General features: G+C 54.8%; 1 protein-coding gene across 7 annotated transcripts in view; it reads right to left on the bottom strand.

The window, feature by feature from the left end:
• The window catches only part of GRIP2 (glutamate receptor interacting protein 2), a 116,699-nt gene that overhangs the window by 48,099 nt on the left and 52,316 nt on the right, over window positions 1–16,284 (bottom strand). The window contains exon 1 of one of the 7 annotated variants that reach the window (XM_054482255.2): window positions 3,873–3,953. The exons of the other annotated variants lie outside the window; for them this stretch is intronic. Within the exon in view, the coding sequence (XP_054338230.1) occupies window positions 3,873–3,912 (40 nt within the window). The 5' untranslated portion in view covers window positions 3,913–3,953. Of the gene's footprint in view, window positions 1–3,872; window positions 3,954–16,284 lie in introns of those variants that run through there. 7 annotated transcript variants of the gene reach the window in all.

Here is a 16,284-nt window from a genome sequence, read left to right as displayed (position 1 = left end):
CTGCTCTTTCCCTCCAAACAGGAGGGCAACAGACCCCAAATGAGAAGCATCAGGGCACTGGGAAGGTGACAGCTCCAATACCCCAAGAACCCCTGAGTTAGGGCTCAGGCACTCACAGGCTGGGTGCATCAGGGCTAGCAGGACCCATGGCATCACCTGGAGAGGCCGCCACTCCCACAATCCTCCTCCACACAGGGAGAGGGGCTCCTGCCCAGCAGGCCTGAGCCACACGCAGGCCAACATCCCACCATGGGAGAGTGGGGGTGCAGTCTCAAGTTGGGGGCCTTCTGCGTTCTGGGTCCTGCTCTCCTGCCCCACTCTAAAACCAGCAATCTCAAGGAACATGACCTCAAAATCAGGGTCACCCACAGAACCATTCAGTTTCCCAGTGGTGGCTGCCTGTAGTCATAAGAAGACTGCGTCCAGCTCAGGGAGAGTAGAAGCAGAAGTCCTCACAACTGTCAGTCCCCGGTCCCCTGACTTCACCTCCTGATGCTCGCCCTGGCTGGCTCCACTCCAGCACACTGTGCATTTTCTCACTTAATCCTCATAACCACACTGCCACTTGGGCACTGTTATTCTCCCCATTTTACAGCTGGGAAAACTGAGGCACAGAGATGCTAAGTGACTTGTTCCTGGTGACACAGCCAGAAGTGACAAAGCGGAGATTTGACCCTATGGGCCCACCCCACCTTGGCAACTGCACTCTAAATGGAGGTGAAGCCTTCCTGGCCTGGGCACATCTGTCCTTTCGACCCAAGGCCCACCAGACTTACACCCCCCTAGGGCCTTTGCATCAGCTGTTCCCTCTGCCCACAAAACTCTTCCCCAGACATCATCAAAACTCCCCTCTCAACTCCTTCAGGAACTTGTAGAAATGTCACCTCCTCAGGGAGGCCTTCCCCATCTGCCTGTTTGAACTTACACACGCACCCTGTACCTCCACACCTCCTCTCCGCTCCCTCCCTGCTTCATGTTCCTCTGGGCAATCAACACCATCTAACTATTCACGACTATTCTTACTGGGATGTCAGCTCCAGGGGGCCGGGCTTCTGTCTGTCTGCTCACTGCTGCGTGCAGCGCAGACAACATTGTCTGGCATGTAGTACATGCTCAGCAAATATTTTTTTAATTCAATTCCCATTTACAGATTAGGAGAATGAGAATCAAAGAGGTGGAATGAGTTTCTCAAGGTCAGAGACTAGGAAGAGACAGAGCCAGGACGCAAACTCAGGCGAATGATCCCCCATGGCCACAGCCCCTGCTGTGGAGTAGGAGGCCAGGCCTGCTCAAGGAGTCTCAGAGCCAAGGGGTAGGTCTGGTGAGGGCCCCTCGGAGGAGTGGGCAGCCCAGGGCACAGCAGGGGGACCTTCACACATGTACACCCACACCCACAGAGACTTCCCTGCCCCGAGCATGGCAGCAAGTGCCTGCTCAGACCTAGCAGGCCTGGAACAAAGATGTCTTTGTGGCTGTGGAGTCAGAGCAGGCCTCCCGTCCTCAAGGCAGGAGAGTGAACATGGAGAGGGACTTCCTGCCAAAATCTGTGTTCAGGCCTACTGTGTGCCCCAGCCCTGGCCAACTCAGATAGGTCACGATCCCTTCCTGCCAGAGCTCTGGGGTTAGTGACAGGAAAACAAGACTCCCTGGAGTGAGACTGGATATGCCCAGGGTGTGGGGCCTGAGAAGGGACCCACCCAGAGTCCATCAGGAGCACAGAAAGGGCACAGGGCTGCCTGGTCCACAGAGCCCAGCTCCAATCCTGGCACTCACCGAGGCACACTGCCAGTGGGCTGACTTCTCAGGGCTGCAGTCTTCTGTGCCAAATGTGGAGGTATATGGCTGCCCTTACCAGCTCCAGGGGAGGTCACATGACCAGGCCTGGCCAATCAGAGGCTCAGTGATCAGTCAGAGGTGGGCATGTGATACAAGTTGGACCAATGACAGCTGTTTCTGGGACATTTGCTGGAACTACTGGAAATAGGCTGTCTTTCCTTAGGGATGACTGAGCTGGTTGACCTTAAGTTTGAAGGTGCCAGGAACTGTCAAGGAGAGGAGAGAGTCTGCCTGGAAATGAAGCTCACTAAAGTGAAGCAGAGCAAGCTACGAAGAGACCTAGAGTCCTAATGATGTTAATTGAGCATCTGGATCCCACTGTGCCTGAAGCTCCATCTTTACACTTTTTGGAAGAAGAGCCTTGGTGCTGATGCAAACTGAAGCAAATGTGATCATGAGGTTCTGTGATCTGGAGAGGAGACCTAGGGTGCAGGCTACAGTGGTGAGGGTAGAGGTCAAGTAAGTCATCAGAGAGAGAAAATGTCAGACAGGTCAGGAAGGGCCTTGAATGCCAGGCTCAGGAGCTAAGCAGATTTGTGTTTTGGCAAGCTTCCTCCCATGGCAGCAAAGGGGTGGAGGCCAGGAGGCCAGGGAGGAGACTGGGCAAAGGCCCAGGCAGTTGATGCTGAGCCTGGGCCGAGGTGGAGGTCATAGGCCCATGAGGAGGGGGAGACACCTCCCGGGCAGTGCCCCAGGTAAGGTCTCCAGGGCACTGCTGCCTTTGTGGCCCTGACCACAGCCAAGCAAGGTGACCCCACTCACCTGGGCCTTGGGTTGAAAGAACAGATGTGCCCAGGCCAAGAAGGCAGAGCCTCCGTTTACAGTGCAGTTGCCAAGGATGGGTGGGCCCATCGGGTCAAATCCCAGCTTTGTCACTTCTGGTTATATAACCTTGAACAAGTCGCTTAGCATCTCTCTGCCTCAGTTTTCCCAACTGCAAAATGGAGAGAATAACAGTACCCAAGTGGCAGTGTAGTTATGAGGATTAAATGAGAAAATGCACAGAAAGCTTAGAACAGAGCCTGGCCCAGAGGAAGCTCTTGACAACAGCCAGCTATTATGATCATTAGTGTTATTTTTTCTGGGTCACTAAGGCTGGGTCCAGAGGTGACCTGGCTCTGCTCCTTGCCATGGGGAGGGAGGTGGGACTCAAAGTCCACTGGGCCCTCAGAAGCAGGGCTGGGGGCTCTGCTGTAAAAGGCATCTGGGTGTCAATCCCAGCTCGGCCACTGCCCTCCCTGAGCCTTGGTTTCCTCCTCTGTCCACTGGGACCACAGTCCTTGCCCTTGGAGCTGTTGTGCAAAGATATGTCAAGAGCGTGGGAAGAAACCAGTGAGGCAACCCCAGGGCAGTGAATGCAGTATGTTCTGGTCCAGGCCCCAAGCTCCCTCTTTGGAGGAATAGGGTGAGCCCAGGCTGAGGCTGGAGAGACAGATGGAACAATCGTTGTCTGCCCCTCCCCTGGGTCCCAGCCTCAGCACACCCAGGAATGTGGCAGCTGTGATCCCCTATCCCACACATTCCCAGAGCCCCAGGGGCTCACCAGTCAGACCCCCAAACCAGAGTTTCTCCTCCTGCTGAGATCCCGTCTCCTGCCCACCTGTGCCGGCACAGGAACTCCTCACCACCACCTTGCCCATGGGCCTTGGGCTCTCACCCCTCTGGGTCGGACACTCACTCCCACCAGGCAGCTGTGCAGATCCTGAGATTGGGCAAAAGGCTTCGCTCACACCCAGATGGGATCAGCCTTCCTCCTACAAGGCTGAGCACTGCCCTCGGAACCTCCAGACCTGCCTGTTCTGCCTCCCTGTGCTGGATAGCCCTGCGGGAGGCTCAGCCATCCTGCTGCAGGACAGTGGCCAGGGTCAGACAGACAGCCCCAGCAAGTATCCTGCCCCACCCTCCCCAAGCCCTGGGTCTCCAGGGAGTGGCAGTACCAGGTCTCAGCCATCCAGTCCCCTCTCTCTGGGCAGCAGCTCCAGAGGGATCTATGTGTTCAGCCCCATCACTCTGCTCACAGACCCCCCATTACGTACCCGCCTCTCCAGGGGTCTCCCGGCTGAGCCCACACAGCATGTTCGCTATTGTCTCCCCTGCTGCCCACCAACTCCCTCGGGAGCCACGCTGCTTGGCCCTCCCTCCCCTCCCCAGGGAGGGGCTGTGGGAGGGAAGCTCACAGCTCCCACTGGCTGGGCACCGAGTCCACCCACTGCAGCGGGCGGCTCTCTGCTTAAAGGGGACATGGCTATTGTCAAGGCTGGCTCCAGGACAGGGTCCAACATGCCCCACCCCTGCAGCCTGGGTCTGGACAGGGGTTCTTTGAAGGTGGCATGCCTGGGGCTTCCTCCAGGGCTCTCAGGCAGAGAGAGAGAGCCTGTTCCTAACTTGCCCTGGGACTTTGGCAAACGACTCTTCCCTCACTAGGCATCAGTTTTTTCATCTGGAGACAGGGAACAGTGCTTTCCAAACTTTTTTTTTCTAAATGGCAGATTCCAAGAGAATTTGCACAGAACCCCAGGACATAAGCCAGATAAAGCACAGACTCTTTGACTGCGTGAACAGTGCCAGGGCGTCTCTGCAGGTCTCAGCTTAGAAACCCTTGAGCTTGGAGACCCTCCAGGGCCCTCCCACCAATGTTCCAACTACCTCTCCTAGGTATCAGTTTTCTCTCGGTAAGATGGGACTTAGGGAAGATGAACCCAGCAGCCTGCCACATGGAGTGGCCACCTAGCTTTCTGTGAAGACCGAGTGAGCTGGGTGGAGGATCTGCCCGCCTCTGGGCTTGATAGGCAGGGCCAGTTGGTCACAGGCTCCAGCCACACCTGGCAGGCTCTGCCCCGTCCCAGACCCAGCTGGGCCTTAGCCTTGCACACTCCTGGGATTCCTCCACATTGGCTCAGGACTGACCAGGCTGATCTTAATGGACACCCGAGACTCCTCCTCTACCTGTCCGTGAGAAGGGGTGGCAGGCTACACCCAATTTCCCCTGCCCTCCAACCCACCAGTGTGTGCTGGCACCAACTGAGGGTCAGACACCAAGAAGGGTGGGGTGATGGTGGCAGGGCACTAAATGGTGGGTGTCAACAACCTGTGCAGCTGCACAGTGCATCTGGCAACAGAGAACCAGACAGACAAGGCCTGGCTCCCATGGAGTTCCTGGCCACGTGGGAACACACGAGCCTCATATTTCTTCCACGTGTCCTGCAGTTAGTGGGAAAGGGCTGCCCGGTAGTTAGGGACCCGAGGCTTCTTGTGGGTTCCCTCCAGAACAGTGACCCCAGCATGGAATTTAGCCACAATTCCTGGGCCGCCCCACACTGGCTCCTGCCAGCCCAACACTAGTGGCACCTTTAGAATAATCCAGGTTCTAAATCTGGGGCAGGACTACTTGTGCTTTTGTATCTGCAAACTGAAGACCCTGCCCTGTCGCCCACTTCCCATGGTGCCTTCCTCTTTGGGCGACTTGAGATCTGTTTCTGGGGGAAGGGTCCAGGTGCCAGGCAAGTTTCCCTTGACCAGCAGTGATGCCAAGGTCTCAGCCACAGGGTGGGTGGTGAGGGTCAGATTGCAGAGGGAAGACCTGAATTTAGTGGACATTTCCTGGACAACTCAAATCATGCAGGGACAGGGGTACACGCACTCAATTTGGCCACCGGTACCCTGGCAGTGGTCAGGGAGAGGCTCGCCATGAAGAACCTGGCCTTCACCAGGGCACAGAGGCCACTTTGGAGCAGTCTTAGCTTCAACCATGCGGGAAGGAATGCATGTGAACTACTCTAACAGACCCTCACCCCACTCGCCTCCATTCCCTCCATCTACAGCCTCTTCAGTCAGGGAGGACAGGCACATGGCACCCAGGCAGCTGGAGTTATATCTGCCCCTTCTTTCTCCCTCTTTCTCTTTCTCTCTCTCTTTTTTTTTTTTTTTTTTTGTGTGTGTGTGTGTGTGTGTGTGTGTGACACAGCGTCTCACTCTGTCACCTGGGCTGGAGTGCAGTGGCGCAGTCTCCACTCACTGCAACACACTGTCTGGGCTCAGATGGTCCTCCCACCTCAGCCTCTCTGGTATCTGGGACTACAGGCAGGTGCCACCATGCCTGGCTAGGTTTTACATTTTTTGTAGTGATGAGGTTTTCGCCATGTTGCCCAGGCAGGTCTCAAACTCCTGTATCTGCTCCTTCTCGAAACAAAATTTGCTCTCCATACAGGTGCATTTAAATAAGTGATTAAGATTGGCGACTGGAAGCCTTGCCTCGTTTCTCTGCTCCTTCTCTTAAAAAAAATTTGCTCTCCATACAGATGCATTAAAATGAGTGATTAAGATTGGCAATTGTAAGTTTTGCCACGTTTCTGTCTCTCTCACTGCTCCTTTGGAGTTTACTTTTGTGGACCCCCAAGCTCCTGGAAAGGTCATGCCGTGGATTATGGGAGAGCTTTCGTGTGGCGTTTCTCTGAGTGCCTGCCATGCTATGCAATGTAGGACCAAGACACAAAGAGGCAGATGGGAAACAGCATCTCCCCTTTGCCCTCTGTCCTCGACATCCTACTGAGCATGTTTTCATTTGATTTTATCCAAGTGCATGTTCAGAAGCAATTATTGGTCCATTTTGGAACAAGACAGAATTTAAATAAATAACTTGGCACAGAGAGGTTAAGCAACTTGCCCAAGGTCACACAGCTGGTAAGGATGGAGCCAAGTTTCACACTCAGGAGGCCTGGCACCAGCACCGCTATTCTTAATGGCACTGCTATGGGTCTTAGGATTTCAGGGATTTGTAAAGCTTCTGGGTGTGCAGAGGAAGAGGAATTAGCTCTGTCTGGGAGTCCACTGAGAAGGGTTTTTTAGACTGACTTTGAAGGATGGGAAGGAGTTTGTCCACAAAGGAAAAAGCCATTGCATGTGTGTGAGTCCATGGCTGAAATCTCACATGACTAAGTGAGGAGACAAAGAAGGAAACAGAGATACAGTCAGGCCCGGGGTGGTCTACTAGGGTCTCGCTCCTCCAAGTGCAGTCTGAGGACCAGCAGCATCTGCATCATCCGGAGCTCGTCAGACATGCAGATGCTCAGGCCCCACACCCGGAGCTTGTCAGACACGCAGATGCTCGGGCCCCATGCAGGCCTGCCAAATCAAAAGCTGCATGTTAAGAGGGTCCTCAGGTGATGCATATGAAGTTTGAGGAGCGCTGTATTAAAGAGTTTGTCTTTCATCCTGCAGGAAATGGAGAGCTAAGGATGGCTGTAGTGCAGCGGGGTGAGACAGCTTTGCAAGCACCTCACACATAGAGTGCAGGCTGACAGTAGGTCAGAGAAGGATTTCCATCTGGGAGGCGGCCTAGGAATGAGCAGCAAGGGCTCCTTCTAGGACATGAGAGGAGGCAAAGCTGCTGCTTGATCACCCTCCAAAGACGATCCTTCTTGTCCAATGCTGCCAACTTCAGGGAAGCAGAAGAAAAGGGGAACAGATTGCCTGGGCAGGCAAGGTGGCTGGAAGCCAGGCCTGCCAAGCACCCAGGCCACCAGGGGCTCCTGAGGACAGCATCTGACTGCTCCATGTTTCAAATGCTGTGGGTGACACGCGAGGGGGCTGAGCAGCCCAGGGGAGATGGCAGGGCCACTGAGCTGGCAGGCAGCCCCTCTTTGGTCAAGAGGGGCTGTGACACTTCCATGTCCCCAGGTTTGTGAGACAATTGGAAGATGGATTCCTGTGTGATCGGGGCACTTGTCCAAATCTCTCCGGACCTCAGCTTCCTCGGCTGTAGAATGAGAATAATAAAAACACCTACCCCTAGGGTTGGGAAGACCACGTATTAATGAAAGAGAAAGTGTTCATCCACCCACTTGCCTGCCAAAAGTCTCAAACTAACGCCGCCAAACAGGCCAGAAACAGAATTTCAAGGGAGCTAAGCACACGGGTCAGACATGCCCAGGTTCGAATCCCAGCTCCACCACCCACAAGCTGTGTGACTCTGGGCAAGTCACATCTGTCTGAGATTCATTTTGCCCCTTGTGAGGAGTGAGGGTCAGAGACCTTGGAAGGGTTTTGCAAACTCACAGTCACCACATGCTCTTCCCAACGCAGGGCCAGGCCTGCAGGGCCCTCACATTGTCTCTCAGTGGGGCACCACTGGCACTAGAGTTGGGGCATTCTGCTTGTGCAGAGCTGCCTCTCACACTGCAGGGTTCCTAGCACCCCTAGCCCCTCCCACCCAGAGGCTAGTGGCCACTGTGGTTGAGAACCAAGCCCATGCTGCGCAGATGGGAAAACTGAGACCCACAGAGGGCCTTGTCGGGGGTGCCCCACCAGCACAACGAGGGCCTGGACCCAGGCCTCCGTCCTTCATCTCAGACTCCAGGGCTGAGGCCGTCATAACACAGGCGAGCTTTGTCCTGAGCCCACCAGGGGCCCTGAGTGACAGCCGGAAATGAAGTCTGGGTGACAGGGAGGCAGCGATGGCAATTCAAGGACAAGAGAGATAAACCTTTATTGCTCTGGGCTGTCAGTTGCTTCCTCCTCCAACCCTCCTCCCTCCAACCCAGGGGCCGGGCCAGGACAATTGCTCCCTCCCTGCCTGGTCCTCTCAGAACCTGCATCTTGTTGTTAAACATTTCAGCCAGGTAGGCATTATCGCACCCATTTTATAGATGGGGAAACTGAGGCTCAGTCTGGGATTCCACCAGCCACAGGGGAGGGGCACTAGGTGGCCCCCTCTTAGGGGGCGCTGTTTGATCTTGTCCCCACTCTGTCCAAGGTATCCCACATCTCCCCAGCCCTCGTGGCCCCTCACCTGACTTCAGGGAAGGCTGGGAGGAGCTTCAGGGTTAGTGCCACCCAGTGGGTTGCCCCAAGCTGTGGGCCTCGGACCCACAGAGCCTGCCAGCCTACAGGAAAACACGCAAGGCCACAGGCCAAGGAGGCTCCGGCAGCCGCAAGAGCAAAGCATGGCAGCCGTGTGGACAGGCCCAGGAGAGGGGGTTTCCAGAATGTTGGGAAGAGCCACCGTTAACATAATCGGGGCAGAGACTCCACGCACTAGGCCTTGTGACCAGCATTTTGCACACATTTTCTCATTTCATCCCAGGAACATCTCCACTTCAGAGATGAGGAAGCCAGGGCCCAGAAAGGTGAAGTCACTTGCCCTTAGGCAGAATGTCAGGGGGAGCCAGGGTTTGAACCCAGGCCTGCCTGACAGCATCCCCACCCAGTGGCCCCGAGAAAGGCACACACCGAACCACTTTCCACAGCCCAGGCATCTGAACACAAGAGTCAGGAGGGCCAACGCAGCCAGCCAGAGACAAACACATGTTCAGAGGGGCTGGGAACCCCTGACTGGGCAGGGTCAAGTCACCAGCAGACCAGGGGCCTGGCCACGGATGGGGCAGCTCCCAGGGGCTCCCTCTTGGGCTCCATGCTTCCCTTGACATCCACAATAGCTTCCCTCCCAGAGGACAGGACATGAGAGCACAACTGTACAGTGGGCCTCTCTGAGCCTCAGGTTCCTCCTCTAAAATGTGGATGATGAAGTTGTCTGTACTAACAAGGTCTTTGTTGAGAAGTTCAGTGAATGAGCAAAACACCTAAAAAACTATAGCATGTGGGCACAGGGAGATGGCCAGCCTAATCATGGCCCTGCCCTGTCTCTCTGGTCACTCATTCACTCAGAGAATATTTACTAAGCACCTACTACCTTCCAGAGGTCAGCTGGGCCAGAGGTTTCAGCAGTGAACAGAGCAGGCAGACCCTCCTTTCTTAGAGCTTCTGGTCTAGGGAGGACCAGAGATCTAGCAAGAAAAACAGACAGACAGACAGACAGAAGGCATTTGAGATGGTCCTGAGGGCTGTGACAGACACAGTCACGATGTTGACACAGAGAATACAAGGCAGGTGGTCAGGGAGAGCCTCTCAGAGTAGGCGACTTTTAACCTGAGCCCCAGGTCTCCTTCACCAGCATCTTCACACCCCGTAGGGACCTGTGGGTGGGGTAGAGGGAGGGGACTGCTCTGCAATAACTGCCTGGAGCTGGATGAGAAGGCACAAAGGGAGGAGGAGGTTCCAGGTAGGCCGACCAAGCTGGTCGGGGTACCAGGAGCAGCTGAGGGGCAGGTGCAGCTGAGGCACAGAGACAAGGTGGGCTGGGGCCAGGGAGATGAGCTGGGATTCTGTTGAGTGTGAGGGGAGGGTTTTTAGCAGGGTCATGGTGTGACCTAACTTCTATTTTGCAATGGCAACTACCAGGAGTGGGCTGCAAGGGTCAGGATGGCACGGGGGTGAGGGGTCTGAGGGAGGAAACAGGCCAGGCACTTCAGAGGCGGGAGATCTGGAATCCAGGTCCCTTCTGCTCTGAGCCTCATTTTCCCCTTCAGTTGAGCATCAAAGCTCCTCTAATGACAGCCAACAGGGCACGTTTGAGGAATTGCCAGTGGGAGAGGTCAGAAAGCATGGAGTCAGGATGTATCTTGATGCAAAACAGGAAGAAAAAGAAAAATGGGCACCAGCTATAAACAGGTGAGGCACAGAGCGTGGAGGGCAAATGGCCCCAAGTTCATGCAGAGGCGTCCCAACTAACTGTCACCAGAGAAGTGAAAACAGAAACAGCGAGCTCCCGCTTGACTCTCCTCAAAATGGCAAATGCTAGAAATGCAGACAAAACCAAGAGCTGGTGAAGATGTGGGGAGATGGAGATGGAAAGTCACAGCACAGCTGGTGGGGGGTAAACTGAGGCAGCCACAGTGGTAGCACCTGGTGGTGTTAGGAGAAATTCCATGTCTGGCCACCTGTGTCCCAGCACCCTCACTCCTGGAAGTTATTGCAGAGTAATTCCACCCCCTACCCAGGTCCCTAAGGGGCATGAACTCTTGAGAATGTTGGTAAAGGTGACCTGGGACTCCATCCTAGGGTAGGGGACAGGTAACGTGCTGACTGCACACCGTGTTGTGTGACACAGCAGTTAGAGAAAGTGCAGCCACATGAACGGATCTTAGAAAACCTAGTGTCACATTAAAGAAAGAAAGGAGGGGAGAAAGGGAGGGAGGAAAGGTGGAAAGGAAGGAAAGAAGAGAGACAGAATGAGATCTACTCTGTGGTATCATTTATGTATTGAAATGTGGTGTCATTATGTATCGAAAGCAGACACATAAAGCACTATCTATGCTCCAAGGGCACACACAGACGGAAAGACCTGTTTCACCTATTTCAAGTGCAAGTTTAGAGGGAAGGAATTTGGGGTGGGGATAGGGCATGAAGGAGAAGAAATAAGATAATACAGAGCCAGATCCGGTGCTGGGGTGGCCCAGAACCATGTGTGCTTTGAACTGAGAAATTTAGCTCAACCTTTGGAACTTGGAGTTAAAAAATTAAAAATAAATAGGTGCCTCAAATGGCATGTTAGAAGTTGGAATTCTCTCCTGAGGATGCTGCTGGAAGAGTTTGGAGGGAGAGAGGGATAGGGTCAGTGAAGTGTCTTAGAAAACTGACTTGAATGGGTGCTCAGAGCTCTCCTGGGTGAGGGGTCGGGCCTCGCTGTCTGTCCACCCTCCCCATCTTCCTCCCCTCAGGGGCTGCTCTGACTGTCCACCAGCCCTCTCTCTGCCTTCCTAACAAAAAAGCAAAACATGGAAATAAATGGACAGAGCTATTGGGGCTCAGCTCCAGGAAAAAGCAGCATTAAGCATCCAATCTCAGGATGCAGAGGCCCCTCCCTGTCCTGTCCTAGAGAATGTTGTCAAGAAACCCAAGTTCAAAGTCCAGCCACTGCTCACACAGGGCCTACTGTGGGCCAAGAACATCACACATGTTGAAATGTCAGCATCTCTTATAAAAGCGACTACATCCAAAGAGGATCTGCGACAAACCCACCCAGAACAAAGGTGGCCACAGAGTCAGGGATGGTCAGAGGAGGAGTCCAGAAAAGCTGCCGGGTGGAGGCGGTGTCTGAGCCACGCCTTGAGGGACAAAAAAACTCAACACTCAAAGGTGAGGTAGGCAAGGACTTCCAGGGAGAGGGCACAGCCTGGGCAGAGGGTGGGAAGTGGGAAGGAAAGGCAACACCAAAAGGGGCCCTAAAGAGCAGGTGGGCTGGCTAGGCACGCAGGGCCGGGTTCTGCAGACACAGTTCTGCAGAGAAGAGAGGGCACTGAACCGGGCCATTCCTGGCAGTGTTGACCGGCCATGTGGATGACATTTAGGAAGGAGCAGGCTCTCCGGAGGCCCCTCCGGTGAAGACACAGAGAGCTTGTGTAGCTGTACACAGGCCAAGCAGTCAGGAGCAGTGCACAGACCTCCGCGCCCTGGAGTTGATGCAGCGACTCCCCCTTGTGGCTGGTAATCAAGGCATGAGCATAGTGGATCAGGCTTTGGGAGGAGTGGGCACAGCTGTCATCCTGTGCCTGTGACCGGCTTTGGTCCCAGGGTCAGCCTGTGGCTAACACTGTGCCCGGAGCCCCACCACCCACCCATGGATCAAGCATGACCCTCCATCCAAACGCAAATGCCTTAGAGAGAAGGAAAGGGCCAGCATTTGCTGAGCACCTACTGGGTACGCAGCACTTTATGTACACTGTCTCATGGACTCTTTCAAGAGTTCTATGGGATAGACATTGCTGTTCTCATGCTACAGTGCGAAACTGAGGTCGAGAGAGGAGAAGGGGCTTTGGTAAGGTGGCCCAACTAGGATGGGCAGAGGGCCAGACCGTGAGAACCAGGTGCTCCCTCCTCGAGCCCTGTGCACAGACTCTTCCCTTTGCCTGGAATGTTCTTCCTCATTTTCATCCTTAGAGTCCAGTCTAATACCATCCACCCAGAGGCCCACCCTGGCCATGTGGGGTGTGTCTCCTTTACCTCCCTCAGCCTTTCCTCCAATGCCTTTCCTCTCAGCCCTTCCTTCACCTGTTCTTTTCCACTAAATGGGAGATCCACAACTGTCTTGCTCACTGATTTCAACCCCATGCCCAGGGCAGCATTATGCACACAGTAAGTGCCACACAAGTGTTTGCAGAATGAATGAATGAGAAATATATGAAGAATGTGCATAATATCTGAATTGCCTTATTGGAAAGAAACCAACAATTCATCCCTTTTAACACTGTAGTTCAGTGCAGGAATCCTCTCTGCTGTCTAGTACAGCTTGTATATCCCCATAAATGGGAGCTCACCACCTCTGAGCAGCCCACCCTATTCCTGAACAGTTGTAAGGGGTGACAGTCAGTCTGTTATCCCAGCTGCAGCCTGCCTCCCTATGGCTCCCCCGGTCCCACACCATGGCCTCTGAGCCCTGGCAGGAGAGGCCACTGTTCAGTCTGGATGTGGCTTCAGTGGGGACCCAGTGTGTGGCTGAACACGGTGGTGGCCATTCACCCCGTTATTCTGGGGCCACCTCCTGGGGGGCTCCCCCAACCAGGAATAACAAACCATCTTCCCAGATGCCACAACATCTGACCATGCTGGACAGACATCCTCTATGCCCAAGTGGGGAAACTGAGGCTCAGAGAAAATGGGAACATAAGCCTCTAATAATGACAATCCCGGCTGGCCCCCACCTGACACTCTACGGATTTCATACTACTTCTCACCTCTAGGGGCATTTACTTCAGTCTCATGAGGCTGGGATCATCAATCATTTCATTTTACAGACAAGGAAACTGGAGCCCAGAGACAGCTCAGTTCTCCGGCTCCAAAGCCTTAAATCACAGTTCAATTCACACACATTCTCAAAAGAGCTTGGTGGATGTGGTGATCACCAGATTCTGTGTCCTCATGGTAGACCTGAATATTGAAAGAGAACCCTGGAGCTGTGGACCCATGGTGGACCCTCAGGCAGGGTGAGAACATGGGAAGGACCATCCAACGACTCCAGGCCACCCAGCTGAGAATATGCCAGAGAGATCAGCAGAGGTATGGGGGTGGGAGTCCCGCAGGGTTTGGGGGTGGGCCCTGGCAGAGACCACGTGTTTGAAGACAGGGCTTGACCCTGGGATTTCCAGGCCAGTGCCTGCTGCCTGGCAGCTGAGCCCCCTGCGCCCCAAACTGACCAGCCCTCTCCAGCCTCCCCGCCTCCCATTCCCAGCACCAAGTAGCAGAGCCAATGCCCACCTCTGAGCCTTTTTATCACCATCCTCCAGGAATGCCCTCTTCCTAATCCCTGTCTGCCAGGCCAAGTCCTACAAGCCCTCCAAGACTGCTGCCCCCAGGAAGCCCTCCCGCTGGCTGGGGCCTCATCTAGGGCTCCAAGCCCTCAGCACCTCTCAGTCCCACTGTGTGTCAACTCACTGCTGGCCGTCCCACACTCTTCCTTGCCCATCTACCCCTAGAAGAAGACACCAGCGTGGTGATGAAGCATGAAGAACATTCTAGTATGCCACCCTCCCCGCAGCAGCACCGCTGGGGCCTCAGAGGGGCCCTGAGTTCAAGTCCTAGATCTACCTCCACCTCTGACTGGCTGGATGACCTTGGGCAAAACCGGCCTCAATCTCCTCATGTATAAAATGGGAGTATATGTGCAGCTGTGGGAAGAGTAGGGCTTGCAGTCTTTGGGGGCTGCTTCAGCTCTGGCCTCAGCCAGCCTGGAACCCCTTCACCTCCATCCCCAGCTTGAATTCCAAATGACCCTCGGCTGCTTACAAACCCCAAACAAACCTTCCTCAACAAACCCACTCTGCACGTGGGCACTGAGACACAGCGAGGAGCAAGGATCTTGCCCAAGGTCATCCTACAGGGACCCCAGCAGCCCCAATTATGTGGCTGTCAGTGGCTGCTGGCCATGTGCCCCGCTTCGCCCGCCCACCTGCCCACCACATCTGCTTATGAGTCACCATCACCTCGGCCAAGATAGCAAAATGTGGGAACCAGAGAGCCAAGGTTGGCCCAAGGGGAGTGAGTGGGTGGGAGGGGGGAGGCTGCAAGGCTTCCAGGCCCGGGAGGGCAGGGCCAGGGGTCCAGAAGGGACACTGAGGCCAGGAGGAACACGGACCTGCCAAGGACCCATGAAGAGTCGCAGTCAGCCTCAGTCCCTTGGCTGATGGAGGTGCTTTCCGCTCCATCTGACCATCTCCCCAGTGGGTGGGGAGACAGGGCTGGGAGCCTTCACAACGATCTGGACAATTAAGACAGGCAGATGGTCCTGCTGGACTGAACATTCAAGCCGACAGAGAGAGACAATGCCGGGACCTGAGCTGAAGAGATCAGCATGCATTCCAGAGGGAGACACGCACAAGCAAGGCCAATGTGCAGTTGGGGCATTCAGGGAGGGGCCTGGCACGTCTGTCTGCTCTGCCTGGCTCAGACCTCCCCAGGCCCTGGGCTCCACTCTGGGCTCTGCTCTGCAACAGGGACATACAGAGGATGGGGTGTGGATGGAGGTGACAGCCAGGCGGAGAGCGGGAGGAGACTGTCCTGTGGGGAGCGGGGCTCACTCAGCCTGGAGCAGGGAGACTTGTGGAGAGGCATCGCTGTTTCTGCAGGGCTGTCCCGGGACAGGAGAAGCAGAGAGACTTGGCAGAGGACTTGGGGGAGGCTGGGGAAAGCAGAGCAGTGACCACATGTTGGGAATACAACCGAGGGGTCCCTTGCACCCAGCAGGGGTGGCTGAATAAGCTGACCGTGAAGGAACGCCCCCGGGGTGAAATGTTTGGACTGGGAAGTCAGGCGGCCTGGGTAGGCTCATGCTCCACTACTTCTTTCCTAGGTGTGTGACCTTGGAAAGTAACTTTGTCTTTAAGCCTCAGTTTCCTCAACTGCAAATGGGGCGATTTAGTTCATAACCCACAGGCCTGTTGCAAGGGTGAGAAAGTATATGGGAAGTGCCTGGCACACAGCAAGTGCTCAATAAATGCTTGGGAAACAAAGAACAGATCTAGAGGTTCACTCCAGGCTGCCGGGATTCTGCAATTCCAGGACAAGAGTTTATCCTTGTCTTCTTGATTAAAAAAAAAAAAAATTACCTGGTCTCCGAGCCACCATAGCTGATCTGAAATTCTGGTGCCCCCAGGCATGGAGGAGGGCAGAGGCTCAGGAGTGGGCCACTGGAGAGAGAGGGCTCATTTCCACGCGGGGAGTCAGATTTGAGGCCCTGATGTGGCTGCCAGGAGAAATGCCAGGAGCTGGATGTGGTGGCATGTGGGAGGCCAAGGGGAGTCTCATTAAGGAGCAGAAGGAGGGAGTGAATAATTCATCACAGACGCGCACCACGGAGTGGGCACAGGCAGACAAAGCTCAGGAGGGCAAGGACAGGGGTTTGTGTCTGTCTTGTTCCCTGTTGTACCCCAAGGGCCTAGAACAATACCTATGACATAATAGGTGCTCAATAAATATTTGTTGAATGAGTAAATGACACAGGCTATTCTCCTGCCTCGACGTCTGTCGATTCTGCCCACCCTACAGTCCTAGCTCCTCACCTCCTGTCTGGGCCCCACCCAAGCCTCCTTCCTCCAACCCCACCTATGGTCTGTAGAACAC

The sequence above is a fragment of the Pongo pygmaeus genome, chromosome 2 (genome assembly GCF_028885625.2).
Source record: "Pongo pygmaeus isolate AG05252 chromosome 2, NHGRI_mPonPyg2-v2.0_pri, whole genome shotgun sequence".
Taxonomy (NCBI): Eukaryota; Metazoa; Chordata; class Mammalia; order Primates; family Hominidae; genus Pongo; species Pongo pygmaeus.
Note: the sequence above shows the minus strand (reverse complement) of the source record. Positions and strands in the feature narration are given on the sequence as shown.